Source organism: Nilaparvata lugens, chromosome 9, assembly GCF_014356525.2.
Source record: "Nilaparvata lugens isolate BPH chromosome 9, ASM1435652v1, whole genome shotgun sequence".
NCBI classification, from domain to species: domain Eukaryota; kingdom Metazoa; phylum Arthropoda; class Insecta; order Hemiptera; family Delphacidae; genus Nilaparvata; species Nilaparvata lugens.
In genome coordinates, this window is record NC_052512.1 from 42,555,028 (window position 1) to 42,574,754 (window position 19,727).

Here is a 19,727-nt window from a genome sequence, read left to right on the forward strand (position 1 = left end):
AGGAGAAGGTCGAAAAGGGGAAGAGGAGGAGTGGTGAAGGAAGAGGGAAGGAGGTAGAGGAGATTGATTGATTGATTGATTATATGCCTTTATTAGGGCGGAATTAGGACTCCTGGTCCTCTCTGCCACACAACCCTAGAAAGAGAAAGAAAGAGAAAGAGAAGTCAGAGGGAGGAAGTGTTGAAGAAGGGAAGGAAGAGAAGGAGATAATGCAAGAGAGAAAGAGAAAGAGAAGTCAGAGGGAGGAAGTGTTGAAGAAGGGAAGGAAGAGAAGGAGATAATGCAAGAGAGAAGGTTGAGATGGAGGAGAAAAAGGAGGAGAAGGTGGTGTATGATGAGAAGGAGAACGGATAGGAGATTGATTGATTGATGGTTGAGTACTTTATTTATGTAGATTACAATATATACTGGCTTATACACTTATATACAATAGCTTACAATACAGCAAAATTATTATAGATTAATTTACATAATATAGACTAAGAAAATAATTATTGAATTGTATATTATAAGAAAAAAGCAATTTTTAATATAATAACCATAGATAATAATAATAATAATATAATAATAATAATAATAATATATTGTAATGCATGTACATAAACTGGCGGAGATTTGGACATATCAATGTCCATTCTAAGGAAGAATATTAAAAATATCCTCCCCACTACCTCTACCAAAGGAGTGGGTGGGAGAGGGAGTGTGAGAGTGGGTGGTAAAGGGAAAGAATAAGGTGAGAGGGGAAATGAGGAGGTGAAGATGAAGGGTGAGAAGAATGAGAAGGAGATAGTGGAAAAGGAGGGGAAGGAAGAGAATGATGAGAAAGGAAGAAGGAGGAGAAAGGGTGGAAAGGAGAAGGAGGAGAAACTGGAAAAAATTCTCTGATAGAGGAATAGACGGAAGAAGATGAGTGAGGAGTAGAACAAACAAAACTTTAAATAAACATAAATAAACTATGAATTATTTAGAATTTAGAATTTACTAGTAGTTCTGTGAACAGTAGACCTCACGCAGTATTCTCATCCACAAGTACCTGATTGAAACTATAGACCTTATGGAAATACAGCAATAGACTGGCTTCTCCACACATCTGTGTAATCACTTGTCAGCTGATTTATGATGGATAATTCTAGAGTCTGATTTTTACTCTAATATTGGCGTATGAAGGAGGTTCCTTTTTCCTTTTATATTATCCTTGAATTGCAAAATTTCCAAAAACCTTGTATACACGTCGACGCGCAGTTAAAAAAGGAACATACCTGTCAAATTTCATGAAAATCTATTACCGCGTTTCGCCGTAAATGCGCAACATTATAAATATTTAAACATCCAAACATTTAAACATTAAGAGAAATGACAAACCGTCGACTTGGATCTTAGACCTAACTTCGCTCGGTCAATAAATGGATATTTATGAATAAAATGATACTTCAAATCGATTCAACGAACATATTTATTCAGCTTTTGAAACGTGTGATTCCAAATTAACAGACAATAATCAGTGTACATTATATTTTTTCAAGAAAAATATTGGAATGAAATTTCATTAGACAAAGTTAGGACATTTAAGACCTCTCCACCACTCAATCTAGAAATATTGTTCAACTCAGAATAAATTCAATATTTTGAATAATTTACTACACATTATATTTCACCACTTCACAATATTATTTCATATTCCTCTGACGATTTTGATCATCTACTGGCGCAAATTTGTGATCTCTTATAAATCCTGCTACATCTGAAAAAATACATATTCAATCATCAGCATTTTAATTTTTACTTTCCTTGTCCTATCACCATAGGTAAAGAAAGTATTGCTTTCCGAAAAAATAAGGTACCCAATTTGTAAATTTCTCTACGTTACAAGGTCCCCTGAGTCCAAAATAGTATATTTCGCACCTAGAGCAGAAGATGAGATTTTTCCGGCTCCAAATCGGTTTTCAAATCTGAGGTAATCTGAATATCAGGAAGTTGTCCAAGTATTTTCATTTTTTATTCTGATTTGTCTAAATAACCTAGAAGATGATGTTCAATTATGTGGGAGGTTGAGTTTATACTTTTTCATTCTTTCAAATGACAATAAGATGATATTATTATAAATGTTTCAATTATTGAATAATGAACACAAATAATGGAAAGTTTTTTGATCAGCTGTTTTTTGATCACCTTTCTTAGTTCCATGTTAGTGGCTGGAAAGGGTACTCTTTCCGGCCTAGGCCGGAAAGAAACCTGTTCTGACGTCAGACGAGAGTCGTCTGCAAACAATGTCTTTCAGATCTACGTAGAGACTGGAAAGCAGCTGCTTTCTGTGCAGTGTGGCGGAAAAGTGGTTTTTGGGTATTGGTCTGTATGTATGTGTGTGTGTGTGTGTGTGTGTGTGTGTGTGTATGAGTGTAAGTGCTTCTGTGTACAAGATATCTCATCTCCCAATTAACGAAATGACTTGAAATTTGGAACTTGAGGTCCTTAGGATATAAGGATCTGACACGAACAATTTCGATCAAATGCAATCGAAGATGGCAGCTAAAATGGTGAAAATGATGTCAAAAACATAGTTTTTCGAGATTTTATCGAAAACGGCTTCAACGATTCTGATAAAATTTGTACCTAAAATAGTCAATGATAAGCTATTTCAACTGCCACAAGTCTCATATCTGTAAAAATTCCAGGAGCGCCACCCCATCCATGTAAATTTTAATTTCAGATTCCCAATTATCTGGCTTCAAAAACAATTTGAACATAAAATTCTCAGTGGGAAAGATTGAACATGAAAATCTCTACAATTAATGTCCAGTAACATTTCCACCTAAACTCAAAATAAACTCGAAATTCGAGAAAATGTGATTATTCAATTGTAAATTATTGTTTATTTTTTTGAATCATTCACTATGAAGAGATAGCAGACCTCGTGTGTCTCTAGCGTTATCACCCTGTCACCAGCTTGCTCAAATCTTTGAATAGTAGACTTGAGATGCGCGTGAACACTGGCGTCAGGTGATCAATTTTCATAACGGCAAGGAAAGTTGTGTGAGTGACTTTTAGAGCCTGTTTCCGAGCTCGGGATTCAGCTAAGTTTTAAACTTTGAATAGCTGGAGTCAGAAAATTTGCTTCCCGAAACGAGGTGTAGTCATAGTTTTCATAATAATCCTTATTTTCGCCACACTGCACAGAAAGCAGCTGTTTGCCAGTCCCCACGTAGATCTGAGAGACATTGTTTGCAGACGACTCTCGTCTGACGTGAGAAACAGGTTTCTTTCCGGCTAAGGCCGGAAAGAGTACCCTTTTCATACTCAACCTCCCACATAATTGAACCTAATCCTTTAGGTTATTTAGACAAATCAGAATAAAAAATAAAAATACTTGGACAATTTCCTGATTTTCAGATTACCTCAGATTTGCTAGAGCTATGACCTTCCACTTTTGCTTTCGGAAGTGCTTAATAAACAATTATTCTCATATATATATATTATCTATTTTTCTGTGTGTGAAAAATAGCGTTCGCATCATGGGCAAGAATGTTTATCCAGCTCTCAATCTTTTCTAGTCCTCGGTCTACGGCCTCGGACTTGAAAATCGATTTCGAGCCGGAAAAGTCTCTTTTTCGGCCCTAGGTTCGAAATATACTATTTCAATTAATTATCAATGGTTTCTGAGTTATTTGAGAAACAAAACTTCAAATGTCCACCATCTTGTTCTATGAATTTGAGAAATCAATATAATTTCTTTGAAGCTTTGTCCAGCTGTTATAAATGATTGTGCAGAGTTTCAATTTGGTATGTTTGACCATTATTTGGAAAAAAATAGTAAGTGGAAAAAGCAAAATGGCCGCTGTGTGAGTGAGTGAAGACTTCCGGACAATTTAAATATGATATTTAGATATGTTTTTTACCCAGGAACACGTTTTTTGCCCTATAGTGAGGTCCACGTTATAATGACAGTATTTGATCAACTTTGGTTTTGCTATCCTTGTCTATTATTCGACAAAGCTTGTGGTACTATCCTTTTCTAGGTCCACAACGATGCCAATTATGTTTTTAACAGTGTTGAAATATAATTAATTGATGCAGAGAATCGGCATCGCTATTCTTTTATCTTTATTCACTGCCATTATAACGTGGACCTTACTATAGAATATTGGTAGGGAAATCGTAAGCACCCTGTGGATTATTAAGACTAGTAGTTCTGTGAACAGTAGACCTCACGCAGTATTCTCATGATTGAAACTATAGACCTTATGGAAATACAGCAATAAGACTGGCTTCTCCACACATCTGTGTAATCACTTGTCAGCTGATTTATGATGAATAATTCTATAGTCTGATTTTTACTCTAATATTGGCGTATGAAGGAGGCTCCTTTTTTTATACTAGTAGTTCTGTGAACAGTAGACCTCACGCAGTATTCTCATCCACAAGTACCTGATTGAAACTATAGACCTTATGGAAATACAGCAATAGACTGGCTTCTCCACACATCTGTGTAATCACTTGTCAGCTGATTTATGATGAATAATTCTATAGTCTGATTTTTACTCTAATATTGGCGTAAGGAGGAGGCTCCTTTTTCCTTTAATACTAGTAGTTCTGTGAACAGTAGACCTCAAGCAGTATTCGCACCCACAAGTACCTGATTGAAACTATAGACCTTATGGAAATACAGCAATGGACTGGCTTCTCCACACATCTGTGTAATCAATTGTCACCTGATTTATGATGAATAATCCTATAGTCTGATTTTTGCTCTAATATTGGCGCAAAGATTATATTGGCGTATGAAGATTATTTAGATAATAATAATAATGATATGGCTTTTATTGGTGGGGAGTTCCCGACGGAAGTTCCACCTCGTCTGGATATATCATTTGAGCCATCAATGGGCCTTACGACTGTCATACTTCAGCCGGGAACGACAGTTTAATATATTATCATAGAGAAACGATAGCATAAGTAGATATCCCATGGTATAGGGCGTTCATGTCGCAACTTTTACTGTCATCCCAAGCCGATAGTTCACGTAGTTCTCTCCCATGCAGCTGTGTGACGCTGATAGTCTCTCAAATTGTGCCGTTCATACACTCTCACTCCAACAAAACAGTAAAAATTGACAATAATCGACAGTAATCGGCTTGGGATAACAGTAAAAGTTGCGACATAAATTCCCTATACCATGGGATATCTACTTACGCTATTGTTTCTCTATGGTAATATCTAGATATTCACCTTTTGCTGTCATCTTTTGTTCTCCTTTTAATATTTTCCGAGCTTGTGTATCGTCAATCCCCAGGACATGTTTGAGAGCTTTTGAATCATAATCTTTGTAATCATTCAGCACCTGTAGATTCACTGGTGGATAGTGGACACTGGAAAATAGACAATCCTATTATATTAAGCGAGCAATTTCTGTATAATTATTGACCAAAGCGAAGCTGAGGTCTTAGCTTCGGTCAATAATTATAAACTATAGACCTTATGGAAATACAGCAATAGACTGGCTTCTCCACACATCTGTGTAATCACTTGTCAGCTGATTTATGATGAATAATTCTAAAGTCTGATTTTTACTCTAATATTGGCGTATGAAGGAGGCTTCTTTCTCCTTCTATACTAGTAGTTCTGTGAACAGTAGATCTCACGCAGTATTCTCATCCACAAGTACCTGATTGAAACTATAGACCTTATGGAAATACCTCAATAGACTGGCTTCTCCACACATCTGTGTAATCACTTGTCAGCTGATTTATGATGAATAATTCTATAGTCTGATCACTAGCTGACTAGCCGATCGAGTCGAAGCGAAGCTGTGGTCTTAGCTTCGACTCGATCGGCTTTTGTCTGTTTGTTTGTTTGTACCGCAGTTACAGTCAGTTATCGTCTGATTCGGATGAAATTTGGTATGCAAGTACTTCGGAACAAGGCGCAGAAACGTATGTATTCAAGATTCTTGAAATCATCCCCGTTTCAAGATGGCGGCCCTTTATTCAGAAATTTTACAGTAACAAACAACCTAAATTTTCAATACTTTATCAGATCAGGTTCAAATTGGGCTCATTCTACTCAGCTCTTCAAAGCGGTACTATTCCATGTATCACATGTTGATAATGTTCTATTTTTTGGAATTCGATTTTTTTTACAACTCCCAATCCAAGTTTCAGATTTTTTATTTCTTCAACCGTGCTTCCGAGCTCAAAAGTGTAAAGGACCTTTATTCTTCAGCGCTCCAAGATGATCTTATTTCATATATCACATATTAAAATTTTAAAATTTAGAATTCCATAATTCACCCTCCCCAACATAGTCTCAAACTAGTTATTGACCGAAGCGAAGCTGAGGTATTAGCTTCGACTCGATCGGCTTTTGTCTGTTTGTTTGTTTGTTTGTTTTTACCGCAGTTATTGTCTGATTCAGAAGAAATTTGGTATGCAAGTTCTTTGAAACAAGGCGCAGAAACGTATGTGTAACGATTTATGGAAAGACCTCCGGTTTTTATGTAATATTTAAAAAACCATAGAATAATCTCAAACATTACTTTTTTTTGTGTAGTTGAGAACATAACGATTTTTCTCAATAAAATTCAATTCAAGATGGCGGAAAAAATGGCGGATAATTACTAAAAAACCATGTTTTTCACGATTTTCTCAAAAATGGCTCTAACGATTTTCTTCAAATTTATACCATAGATAGCTATTTATAAGCCCTATGAACTGACATGAGTCTCATTTCTGGGAAAATTGCAGGAGCTCCGTAATATTCTTGAGAAAAATGGCGGATAATTACTAAAAAACCATGTTTTTCACGGTTTTCTCGAAAACGGCTCTAACGATTTTCTTCAAATTCATACCATAGATAGCTATTTATAAGCCCTATCAACTGACATGAGTCTCATTTCTGGGGAAAATTGCAGGAGCTCTGTAATATTCCTGAGGAGAATGAATTTTGTTAAATTTCTATCACGATTTTCTCGAAAATGACTCGACCGATTTTTTTTAAAATTCATACCCTGTATAGTTATTTATCAGCTCTATCAACTGGCATGAGTCTCCTCCCTGGGAAACTAACAAGGGGTCCACCCCTACCCTGAGAAATTTACTTTGTAACCTCCTTCTCGTGCGTGAGGTAGGTAGGTAGAGCAGTTTATTCAAAAGAACACATGTCGATATTTTATTTGTAGAACAGCTGTTTTGACAACTTTTGGAAAATCCTCAAATTTCATAATTCAAACGAAGGAAAATGTACTCTGAGAACAATAACAATAGTATAATCATAGTTTTAATTATTTAGCTGCCAATCGGCATAATGTTATTCCCTAAATTATCCTTGTTAATGAGGCTCATAGATCAATGAGCAAGGAAAGTTGTGTGAGTGTGCAACACCAGATTTTTTGAGCATTTATTGCCTGGACTACATGGATGTGAGTGGATTTTTATTAGATCATAAGTTGAGAATCATTGATAGGTTTGATTATGCCTACTCACCTGCCTCTCTTTGTGAATTGATCTCTGGTTACCTTGTCTCGAACAGTTTCGTACATTTCATTAAAGTCTGTGAAAAATGTCGATATTAGAAGCAATCATGGTGGAAAAATAGGAGTTCATACAACAGTTTTATGATAGGAGTCTTCAACGCACGAGTTAGATGTAGAGTTAAGGAACGAGCGAGCGAGCACAGCAGGCGAGTGTCTTAAACATCTCACGAGTGCTTTAAAGATCTCAAAGAACTGTTTAGGAGTCTTCAATGCATGAAAGAAAGAAAGAAATATTTATTGCCAAAATCATTAAACAAACTTTACAAATTTGAAAAATATAAAAATTTTCATATGCACTACATTACAAAAACTTAAAATTAAAATATTTTCCATTTAAAAATTGATTATAATATTATCATTGGCGTTACCAGCAAAACTAAGTAGTTTGAGCGATGGCAACGAGTAATCAGTCAGCTATATATAGTGGCTTGAGATTCAGTCGAAAATAGGAAAAATATAATAAAGAAAAAAGTAACATATGGAATATATGAAAAACTAGAAGAAATAAATAAAATTTCAATCCGAAAAGAAGAAGGACCAAGAGTGAAATACTAAGAGAGCAGAAAATCTAGAATGAATTCATAATAATTTAAAAACTCAAAAGAAAAAGAGATGATTCATGTAATTATTAATCGACAATTCACTGTACATATGTAATCCATTTAGTAACATAATGTAATTCATTTGTAGCATATATGCAATTCCTTTTGTAAGCAAAGAGAGAATTAGAAAAACAATACAATACAGTAGAGTTAGATGTAGAGTTAAGAAACGAGCGAGCGAGTGTCTTAAACATCTCACGAGTGCTTTAAAGATCTTAAAAACTGTTGTTTACAGTTACAGGCAAAGTATCACATTGCTGACTTGTTGTGGAAGGTTAGAAATTAACCAACTGGTGTGAGGTTCACGTTATAATGGCAGTGAAGAAAGATGGGAAAAAACGTTGCCAAACCTCTGTTTTGTCAGCCTTTCATAGACGGTAGCAGATACATTGATGTGATATTAACTGATCATTCTTGTTTAGAGTAATCAATTATATTTTTGATAATTTCATAATGAATTTACATGATTGAGATGGAGTATTTTGTTGATGGATTTTTAATTCTTCATTGTTAAAAGACGATCTGGCAACAGAGCGAAGGGAGGAAGAGATAGCGCTATCTGCTTTGTTGAATGATAGACAAGGATAGCAATACCGTTGCTAATCAAACACTGTCATTATAACGTGGATATATCAATAGCCTTTATGGTGAAAAGATCAAGATAACAATATAGATAGAAAAGTAAATAGGAGAGAGTGAGCTTGAAATACTATAAACTTGACAAGTTGAAAACTTGACATGTCCAACTGAAAACTTGACAAACTGAGTATATAATGAACTGAAAACTCTATACAACATTTTTGAAAATGTATCTTTTCATAAGTGGAAGGCACTCTTTTGTATCTTCTCAAAATTGTGTTGCATCCGAAAAGATACACAAGGAGCTCCAAGAGTATCCTTCCATAAGCAGCAGATGCTGTTTTGTATCTTCTCAAAATCGTGTTGCATCAGAGAAGATACATAAGGAGCTTTCATGTATTTTTCCATAATCAACAGTTTCTCCCCCGTGGATATTATTTGGTTATTACTTAATGATTACTTCAATGATGTCATTGGAACGTTGGAAAAATTTCTGTGATGCCACTCTACCCACTAGAGAAAAATATAGATATGCTAGACTCTATAGTGAGGTCCACGTTATAATGACAGTATTTGATCAACTTTGGTTTTGCTATCCTTGTCTATCATTCGACAAAGCTGGTGGTACTATCCATTTCTAGGTCCAAAACGATGTCAATTATGTTTTCGACAGTGTAGAAATATAATTAATTAATTCAAAGAATCGGCATCACTATTTTTCTATCTTTATCCACTGCCATTATAACGTGGACCTCACTATAGACTATGGCTCAACTCACAATCACGTGACTCAGGTCGAGAAGAGACTGGACTCTAGTGGAGAGCATGTGTTTTGAAATGGTGATGTCGCGGAGACTAGAATCGACTGGTCTGAGTGTCACCATTTGGAAACACATGCTCCCCACTAGAGTCCAGTCTCTTCTCGACCTGAGTCGCCTAAGTGTTAGTTGAGCCTTGGAATGAAGATCAATTTGATAAAAGCTCTAGGGTTTACCATATTTTCCTCCTTTGGAAGAAGCAGACCCTTGCTTAAATGTATCAAGATTAGCTTTAGTTACAAATTCATCCTTGTCGGAGTCCAGAACGTCAAATAAATCTGTAACAAAAAACATATTGTATACTAGCAGGTAACCCGTGCTTCGCAAGCGTCTATTTTAAAACTTGACAAACTGAAAACTTGACTCAATGAAATCTAGATGAATTGGAAATAGGCCTATAAGAATCCTCTGTTGATTAAGAATTTATCTGCAACATTTCAAGTGAATCAGTCCAGTAGTTCAGATGTGATTATGTGTCAATAGTTATTTGTATATCTAGAGTTAAAAGTACGACTTTTTCTCCTTGTGGGAAAAAGTTTGAAGCCAGAGGCGAAGCCGAGAGTAACAATTTTCCTGAGGGAGAAAAAGTATTTTTCGCTCGTGATGTACACAAAATTTTTCCTCCATCTACATTTTCTTATAGAAACTGCAAATTAAATCATTCTAATAACTTTACGTATTGGTGACAATGTTTCCTAACAACATAACCTAAAATCTAAAACCTAAAAACTGGTCATCTGATTGGCACTGCCGATTGTGCTATCTATCGGCCAAAGTTGTAACAATTATATCAGCTGGGCAGGCTACCAAAAATGGCTGACTCCAGATCACACGGTTCAGATTTGAATTGCAGATCAAAAATATTTGTTGGCTGGTATTTTGAATAAAATAAAATATTTTAAAAATTGTATAAATTTTTATCGTCTTCAAAATAAGAATATAATATCATACAAACATATATTTCATGAGTTGTTCAAATTTCTTGTAGTGGTATTGAATTCAGTTGACTCAATGACAGACACCACTTTTACGCTTTCTCATCTGAGCTTAGACCTTCTAACCTATCACCATGTAAGTTTTTGAAATAGAGATGCTTCCCATGTTATTTAAATGGAGTCACTTTTCCTCCCTAGGGAGTTTTTCTGTTTTTTACTACCGAGAGCGAAAAAGTGACACTTTAGTATTATGTTTCAGGGAGTAAAGTAAGTACTTTAGACAGTAGGTGGAGGAAAACATAATTTTCCTATCCTTTCGATACAGCATTGATGAAACTGAAGACGTTCACTAAGCACTTTGTCACAGAAAAACTGTTCTAGCTGAAAAATAAATAATCCATGCCACATGTAGGCCGATACATTGCATCAGGAAAACGAAGTTTCAAAAGTATGTTTTTTCTAAACTGGTGTTTTTGAGATAATTTACTTTTTCAAAACTTTTACTTTTTCAAAACTATTTATTGAAAGTTTTTAATCATCTTACAATTCGTTGATTTTCTTTTGCTCTTCACAGGGATCCACAATTATGCATGGATTTCTCCATGATTTGCTCTTCTGAATGTGACAACACATGACTTTTCTTCTTGGTTGACCTTTCGGTGGACAACGCAGGGGAATATCCTCACAAGGAGGCTTGCAATAACCCAAATCATAGTGACCCGGTCATATATAGTGATCATTTCAAAATCATAGTGATCCAAATCATAGTGATCAATTTCTTTGATGCAGCTGTTTCACATTCACCATATTATTATATAGAGTTTGTGAAGATGAAAATATTAATTATCAAAACAATACTATCATTATATTCATAATGAAAATATTATCATTATTACTAAAAGTATTTATCAATTATTGAAACAATATTATTGAGGTTAAGTGGTATCAGGTATAAAGCAATAATAGAAAAAGATGTTCCTTTTCTTTAATTTAGACCATATGATTTGGTGATTTTTTACTTCTTTATGAAATCGTATGTACCATTAATGAAATTTGAACATTGATTATGAAAAATCTAAAAGGAAGTTTGAAATTAGATCGAAATTTTTAGAATCTATGTGCAAAATTTGGAGATCTGAATCATTCCCGTCTTTCCAGTTTGCTATCCACAAGTTGACATGTTTCGATGCAAACAAACGAACAAACACAACCCTACTCTCTCTTATTATATAGATAATTTGAGTATTGAGGGTTTTAGAAACCGTGCAAAAATCCGGTTTTATTGGGAAGTCATTCTAGGCTCACATTACTAAAAGTGAATAATTCACTTTTCCTACATATATCCTGAAAAGTGACCATTTCTGCACTGATAGCAGGCCGCAAATAATCACTTTTCCGCACTAGTGCGCAAAGTGAGTACTTTGCGTACTCCAGATTTGCAGCATGACAACGCAAAATAGTTAGTAGGTTATATGGAGCACCAGTGCAGGAAAATCTAAATTAAGTTGGTAACTGTGACTGTGGTGCACGTTATAAGAATCTTGAAGTGGTGGACAACAGTGGATGACAGCAGTTGACAGCATACAGCCGCCCCGCCATTCAAACACACATACATTATTCTATTTTGAATAAATTGAGGTCTTTATCAATAACAGCATCACAAACACAAACATTTGATGGATTTCAGGCAATTTCACCCATAATTACCCACTTCCCATATTCAATGGTAACTGTAGGAAAAATTTAATGTGAAATATGTGCGCAAAGTTCCTCTGCTGCACTTAACAAACCATTCCACCCTCGCCTACGGCTCAGGCGTAAACGTTTCTTTCGGTGCAGCGAACTGTCACTTTGCGCACTAGTTGCACAAATAACTATCAATGAGGTCCACGCTACAACTGCAGTGGAGAAAGATAGGAGAACAATGTTGCCAATCCCCTGTCTTGTCAATGCCTTCTAAGGAGGGCAACTGATACTGGTTTATCGATGTGAGTGTCAACTAACTGTTCATTCTCTAAAATAATCAACTACAGTTTATCAAGCAATATATCATGTTTTTCAATGGTAATTAATTTTCATAATCAAGATTGAAATATTCTGTTAATTCATTATTATATTTCTAAAGTAATATTTTGTTAATAAATTATTATATTTCTAAATTGTTAAAAAGCGATCTGGCAGCAGATGAAACCAAGAAAGAGATAGTGCTATCCACTTTGTTCAATGAAAGACGAGGATATCAATACAATAATTGCTAATCAAACACTGCCATTATATTGTGGACCCCACTAATAGGTTCACAATTCTTCTATGAACGTGACTGTCTTGAATCTTTAACCTTGTGACTAATCTTGAGACTTGAAAAAACTCACCAACTGTGGCACTTGAAGAAGCTTCAGGGGCTGTTTGTGCTGTTTTAGTTCTTTGGGATTTTGCTGGGTGAGCCTGATGCGATAGTTCAATCTCCTGTGAGAAAAACCATAGAGAAACAATAGCATAAGTAGATATCCCATGGTATAGGGCGTTTATGTCGCAACTTTTACTGTTATCTCAAGCCGATAGCCCACGTAGTTCTTTCCTATGCAGCTTTATGACGTGGTAGTCTCTCATATTGTGCCGTTCATACACTCTTACCCCAACAAAACAGTAAAAAAACAATAATCGACAGTAATCGGCTTGGGATAACTGTAAAAGTTGCGAGATAAACGCTCTATACCATGGGATATCTACTTACGCTATTGTTTCTCTATGGAAAAACATGATAAGTTATCATTAGGGTGGCCACCAACATCAGCTCATGAATGTACACATATGATCGTCATGCACATATGTTGAACATGTGTATACACACATAATTATGCTCGTCATGCATGTATGTTGAAAATGTGTGTACACACATATGCTTGTCATGCATGTATGTTAAACATGTGTGTACACACATGCTAGTCAAGCAAGTTGTGTCATCAGCAATACGCTATAGTGAGGTCCACGTTATAATGACAGTATTTGATCAACTTTGGTTTTGTTATCTTAGTGTATCATTTGACAAAGCCGGTGGTACTATCCTTTTCTAGGTCCACAACGGTGCAAATTATGTTTTTGACAGTGTAGAAATATAATTAATTAATGCAGAGAATCGGTATCGCTACTCTTCTATCTTTATTCACTGCCATTATAACGTGGACCTCACTATAGAAGCTATGTTATAATGTCAGTGAAGAAAGATAGAAAAACACGTTGCCAAGCCTCTGCATTTTGCCACTGATTGTACACAGCTGTTACTCAATTCATCCCATTAAATTTGATCTAATAAAAATTATCATTTCTTAGATAAAATAATCAATTTACAGTAATGTCAAATCAATCAGGAGATATTATTTTTTCATAATTTGATTCAAAAATTTGCTTCCATAACTAAGATCAGGTATTTATTTTTATACAAATTTTTGTATTTTTATACAAACCTGAAATGGCGGCTAATTTGAAAAGCTGTGATACACCAATCTGAATTTCAAAACAGCAGAAATTAAGTTATTTGGTAGGTATTCTATTCCAATTTCTTTTAAAAATGATAGAAAAATAGAAATCCTCTTTCAGAATGAGCAATTTCAATGGAAATAATTCTAAAATTATTCAATATTATCTATACCAGTACGAGTAGGTCTAACCTAAAAAGTGTAGCATGAATGAAATACTTCGTAGCAAAAATACTTTGGTACACAAGTCGTATAATTGATTTAAAATGTATTTTTGTAACAATGAAATAATTTTTAGACATTACCGTATGAAAAACACAAATTAAAATACCTGAAATTACATTTTAAAAGTTGATAACCAACCATCCTGAACTTCATTCATGCTTCAGTTTGTGCTAAAAAGTGAAGCATGAATTAAGTCCAGGATGGTTAGTTATCAACTTTTAAAATGTCATTTCAGGTATTTTGATTTGTGTTTCTCATACGGTAATGTCTAACAATCATTTCATTGGTTCAAAAATACATTTTAAATCAATTATACGACTTGTGTACCAAAGTATTTCGATAGAATGAAGAAAAAAATGGCGGCTGAGTTATTTTTGTACAGTCACTGTCAAAAGTAAAAATAAGATATTCAGGCAAACTGGCAACATTGCAAACCTACAGAGAGATAGCGCTATCTGTTTTGTTGTATGATAGAAAAGGACAGCAACAGTATTGTCAATCATACACTGTCATTATAACGTGGACCTCACTACAGAACCAGCTGTTTGACAGCTCCTAACATGAAATAGGCAATCATTAAACTACTATAAATACAAAAGTGGAGAATTTCAATATGAGATTGATCTGAACAGTCAATCTATCCAAAGTCAAAATTGTTTGTTTTATTTTAATTTCTCTTTTCAGATTGATGATTTGTTGTAGAAAGCAGAATGAACATAGCATATGTATAATATTTGGACAATTAAAAACTAAATTGGGAAATTGAAGAAGTTTATTCAGTAATAAATGAATAACTGAATAAATAAATAGGTGAATTTCAATTTCAATCTTCCAATTTTCAATTTATTGTTATGAAAACACACAAAACAAGACAAAACAAAATGTTTGTTTGTTTTATTGTGTTTCCTATTATTTTTCAGATTGATGATTTGGTGTAGAAAACAGAATGGACATAACCTATGTATAATATTTGGACAATTTAAAACTTAATTAGGAAATTGAAGAAGTTTATTCAGTAATAAATAAATAATTGAATAACTAAATAGATGAATTTCAATTCCAATCTTTTAATTTCCAAGTATGATATTTGGACAATTTGAAACTGAATTGGGAAATTGAAAAAGATTATTCAGTAATAAATTAATAAATAAATAACTGGATAACTAAATAGATGAATTTCAATTTCAATCTCCCAGTCTCCAATTTTTTGTTATTAAAACACACAAAACAAGACAAAAAAGAATTACATAGAATTACAAAACAAATAAAATACAAAATAAATTGAATATTTATTTATTTGAAAATTCACATATTTGAGGGCACCAGGAACTGAATCCCATTATTTCCCTCATAACACACATTGAGCATACAATTTGAAAAACAATACATTAAAATGAAAATAAAATAACTCAACTAATATTCTATTGAGTTTTAGAAAAAAAAATACGAAATAAAAATAGAAAACCTTGCAAATATGAAACTTATAGTATAGCAGATAAAAGAAGAAGAACTCAGTATGTAACTAATACTGAAGAATTCAAGAAGAAAAGAAAAAAGAAACAAAGAAAAGAGAATTATGGAAACTTTGCAAATATGAAACTTATAGATAAAAACACAAATATATTATGTAATACATAGGAAAGAAAAAAAGAAAAATGAGTAAAAAAGACAAAACTCAACAAACATGAATCTTTTTCAAGTCCCGCCTGAACACATTGTCTGAATCGGAAAAATCTAATGCATTATTAATCCTATCCAACAATGAATGGATGAATGATGGAATATACTGTATTATTTGATGAATAAATGAATTGAACATTATTTCAATTCAAATAGAGCAGCAAAGAGAAAATGAACAGTAATAAATCAAAGATAAAACCACAAAACATTCTTTTCAAAGCGGTTTTTGTGCAACAATATATATGACGTCATGTGTTTACACACATGCCCTGTTAGAAGCTAACCTCAAAGTTCCATTAAAGAGATATTGTAACGAGCTTAGTAGCTGAGGAGAATATCATTGGCTCCAATATTGCTAGTTTTCACTATATTATTCTTCAATTAATTATACTCAAATTCAACCAAAATAAATACATAATTTGATTTTGTTATCCAGTATGATATTTTCCACTTATAATGATCATATTTTTGATTATTGATAATTTTCCAACTTACATTCAAAAGAATGAAAATCAACGCGAAAATCACAGAGCTGTTCATTTTCCAACTGAAAATAAAATCATCATCAAAATAAACATATTTAGAATTCTGTCAATGCATTCATTACTTTGGAGCTGTTATCAACAAATAGTATATTTCGCACCTAGATCAGAAAATGAGATTTTACCGGCTCGAAATCGGTTTTCAAGTCCAAGGCCGTAGGCCGAGGACTAGAAAAGATTGAGAGCTGGAAAAACATTTTTGCCCGAGGTGCGAACGATATTTTTCGCCACACTACAGGTATTGCTGACAAAATAAATAAAGAATACAAAATAAAGAATACTCATTAAGCTATTGTACCTATCTCTTGATTTTAGTGGTAGAAGATTTGCAGTCAGGATTTCAGATTCTTTTAAAATTTCACTTGGAATAACACAGTCATCTTCAAGCATTTTTGAAAATTTGGAATGCACTAATCAACAATAAATAATTGAATAAAACTGGTTGCAAAGCGAATTGGTTTGATTCGAAACTGGAACTGAAATCATGGCGACTTCAGCTGATGATGGAAGTGGACACTCGCCCGATCTAGCAGATGACTTATCAACTACTTTCATGAGCGGCTGGAAAGAGACAACTTTCTGGCCTAGACCGGAAAAGAAACCCTTTTCTGACGTCGTCTGCAAACAAGGTCTTTCAGATCTACGTAGGGACTGGGAAACAGCTGCTTTCTGTGCAGTGTGGCGAAAAACAAAGATTGATCATTTTTTAACTGGAATGAACAGTTAATATTACGTCAATAAACCTGTATCAGCTACCGTCTACAGAAGGCATTGACATGACAGAGGATCAGCAATTTTGTTCTCCTGTCTTTCTCCACTGTCATTTCAACATGGATCTCACTTAAGATGTATGATAAATTATTGATGGAAGAATAAAGGTATGAGAACAATAAAAGTATGAGAGAAATAAAAGTATGAGAGAAATAAAAGTATGAGAGAAATAAAAGTATGAGAGAGATAAAAGTATGAGAAAAATAAAAGAATGAGAGAGATGAAAGTATGAGAAAAATGAAAGTATTTGATAAATGAATGTATTAGAGTTATGGAAGTTTGAGAAAAATTAATAGAAGTATGAGAAAAATGAAATTATCAGGAAAATGAAAGTATGAGAGAAATAGAAGCATGAGAAGAATAAAAATATTGAAAAAAGAGAAGTATGAGAGGAATAAAAGTATGAGAACAATAAAAGTATGAGAAAAATAAAAGTATGAGAGGAATAAAAGTATGAGAGAAAAAAGTATGAGAGGAATAAAAGTATGAGATAAATAAAAGTATGAGGAAAAAGGATGAGATGAATAAAAGTATGAGAGAAATAAAAGTATTAGAAAAAAAAGTATGAGAGAATTGATTGATTGAGTACTTCATTTATGTAGATTACAATATATACTGGCTTCTACACTTATATACAATAGCTTACAATACAGCAAAATTATAGATGAATTTATATAATATAGACTAAGAAAGTAATTAATGAACTGTATATGATATGAAAAAGCAATTTGTGATTTAATTACTATAGATAATAATATTATATTGTTATGCATCTACATAAATTGGCGGAGCTTTGGACATATCAATGTCCATTCTTTGGGAACAATATTAAAAATATCCTCCTCACTAACTCTCTACCAAAAAAAAGTATGAGAAATGAAAGTATGAGAAAAAAGTATGAGAAAAATAGAAGTGTGAGAAATAAAAGTATGAGAGAAATAAAAGTATGAGAAAAAAGTATGAGAAAAATAGAAGTATGAGATAAATAAAAGTATGAGATAAATAACAGTATGAGAGAAATAAAAGTATGAGAAAAATAGAAGAATGAGAGAAAAAAGTATAACTTTTCACCAATTTTTCTGTTGAATGATGTGGATAGTCGATTGAAGCAGCTTGGAGTGATATGACACACAACTGACGTTGGTCGACCTCAGACTGTTAGCAAACACTGACACACATCAAAAACATTATTTTTGTGAATTGAATAATACCACGTCAGTTCATTAGATACAACCACGTCATTTTCTAATTATCATTCATCTATTCATTGATATTCTCTGATGCCAACGAACAACTCGGTTTGTGAAGTTTGAAAACCGACATTCAGAGCTGTAGGTGGGCATTTTTGCAACTATAAACTCGACCGTCCGATGTAACACTATAGTGAGGTCCACGTTATAATGGCAGGGCATGATTGACTGTCCTTTTCAATCAAACAAAACAGATAGCACTATCTCTCTCTCGCTTTGCAATGTTGTCTATTTGCCAGATTATTTAATATTTACTTTTGACAGTGACTGTACAAAACTGAACAAACAATTCACAGCCGCCATTTTCTTTCTTCATTCTATCAAAATACTTGAGTACACAAGTTTTATGATTGATTTGAGATGTATTTTCGAAACAATGAAATAAATTTTGAACATTACCGTATGAGAAACACAAATTAAAATACCTGAAAAGACATTTCAAAAGTTGATGACTATCCATCCTATACTTTATCAATGCTTCAGTTAGCCTACACATATAGGTTATACCGGTATAAATAACATTGAAAAGCTATTTCAGAATAATTCCATTGAAATTTCTTATCTTTAGATAGGATTTCTATTATTTTTGAAAGAAATTGGAATAGAATACCCACCAAATAACTTAATATCTGTAGTTCTGGAATTTAGATTGTTGTATCGCACTTTCATGAATTAGCCGCCATTCCAGGTTTGTATAAAAATCAAAATCTGATCTCAGTTATGGAAGCAAATTTTTGAATCGAATTAGGAAAAAATATATTTTCTTGATTAAATTGACATTGAATTGATTTTTTTATCAAGAATGATAGAAGGATGAAGAAGAAGAAGATGATAATGATGAAGAAGAAGAAGAAGAAGAAGAAGAAGAAGAAGAAAAGAAGAAAAGAAGAAGAAGAAGAAGAAGAAGAGAAGAAGAAGAAGAAGAAGAAGAAGAAGAAGAAGAAGAAGAGAAGAAGAAGAAGAAGAAGAAGACGAAGCAGTAGACAAAGACGAAGAAGAAGAAAAAAAGAAGAAGAAGGAGAAGAAGAAGATGAAGAAGGAGAAGAAGAAGAAGAAGAAGAAGAAGAAGAAGAAGAAGAAGAAGCAGCACAGAAAGTGCTGAGATAGTGGCTTCTCCTCGCCGAAGCGTGGACTTTATTAAAAAGAAGATTATATGGAAAGTTTTAGTGAAAAGTTGTGTGGGGCGGTGCCATGGCAGAGATTAGGGCAGCAGTCGAGAGGACAGTGAAGAACAATAAATGAACTCATTGTGTTCTTGAGACAAGCGAGAGAACAGTAAACAGGGGACAATAGGATAGAAAGAGAGGGTAATCATCTCTCCCAA

At 33.7% G+C, this 19,727-nt stretch overlaps 2 protein-coding genes across 2 annotated transcripts in view; one reads left to right on the top strand and one right to left on the bottom strand.

Annotated features, from left to right (window-relative positions):
* LOC111059596 (hemicentin-1) overlaps nucleotides 1-19,727 on the top strand; it is a 434,222-nt gene that overhangs the window by 97,171 nt on the left and 317,324 nt on the right. The window lies entirely within an intron of this gene.
* LOC111054885 lies at nucleotides 1,436-18,365 on the bottom strand. The gene is made up of 7 exons (XM_039435908.1): nucleotides 18,225-18,365; nucleotides 16,336-16,387; nucleotides 12,832-12,925; nucleotides 9,701-9,802; nucleotides 7,476-7,542; nucleotides 5,224-5,363; nucleotides 1,436-1,741 (listed from the first exon to the last, which is right to left on the bottom strand). Exons 2-7 carry the CDS (start codon nucleotides 16,378-16,380, stop codon nucleotides 1,668-1,670), a joined length of 522 nt encoding a protein of 173 aa, XP_039291842.1. The 5' UTR covers nucleotides 16,381-16,387; nucleotides 18,225-18,365; the 3' UTR covers nucleotides 1,436-1,667.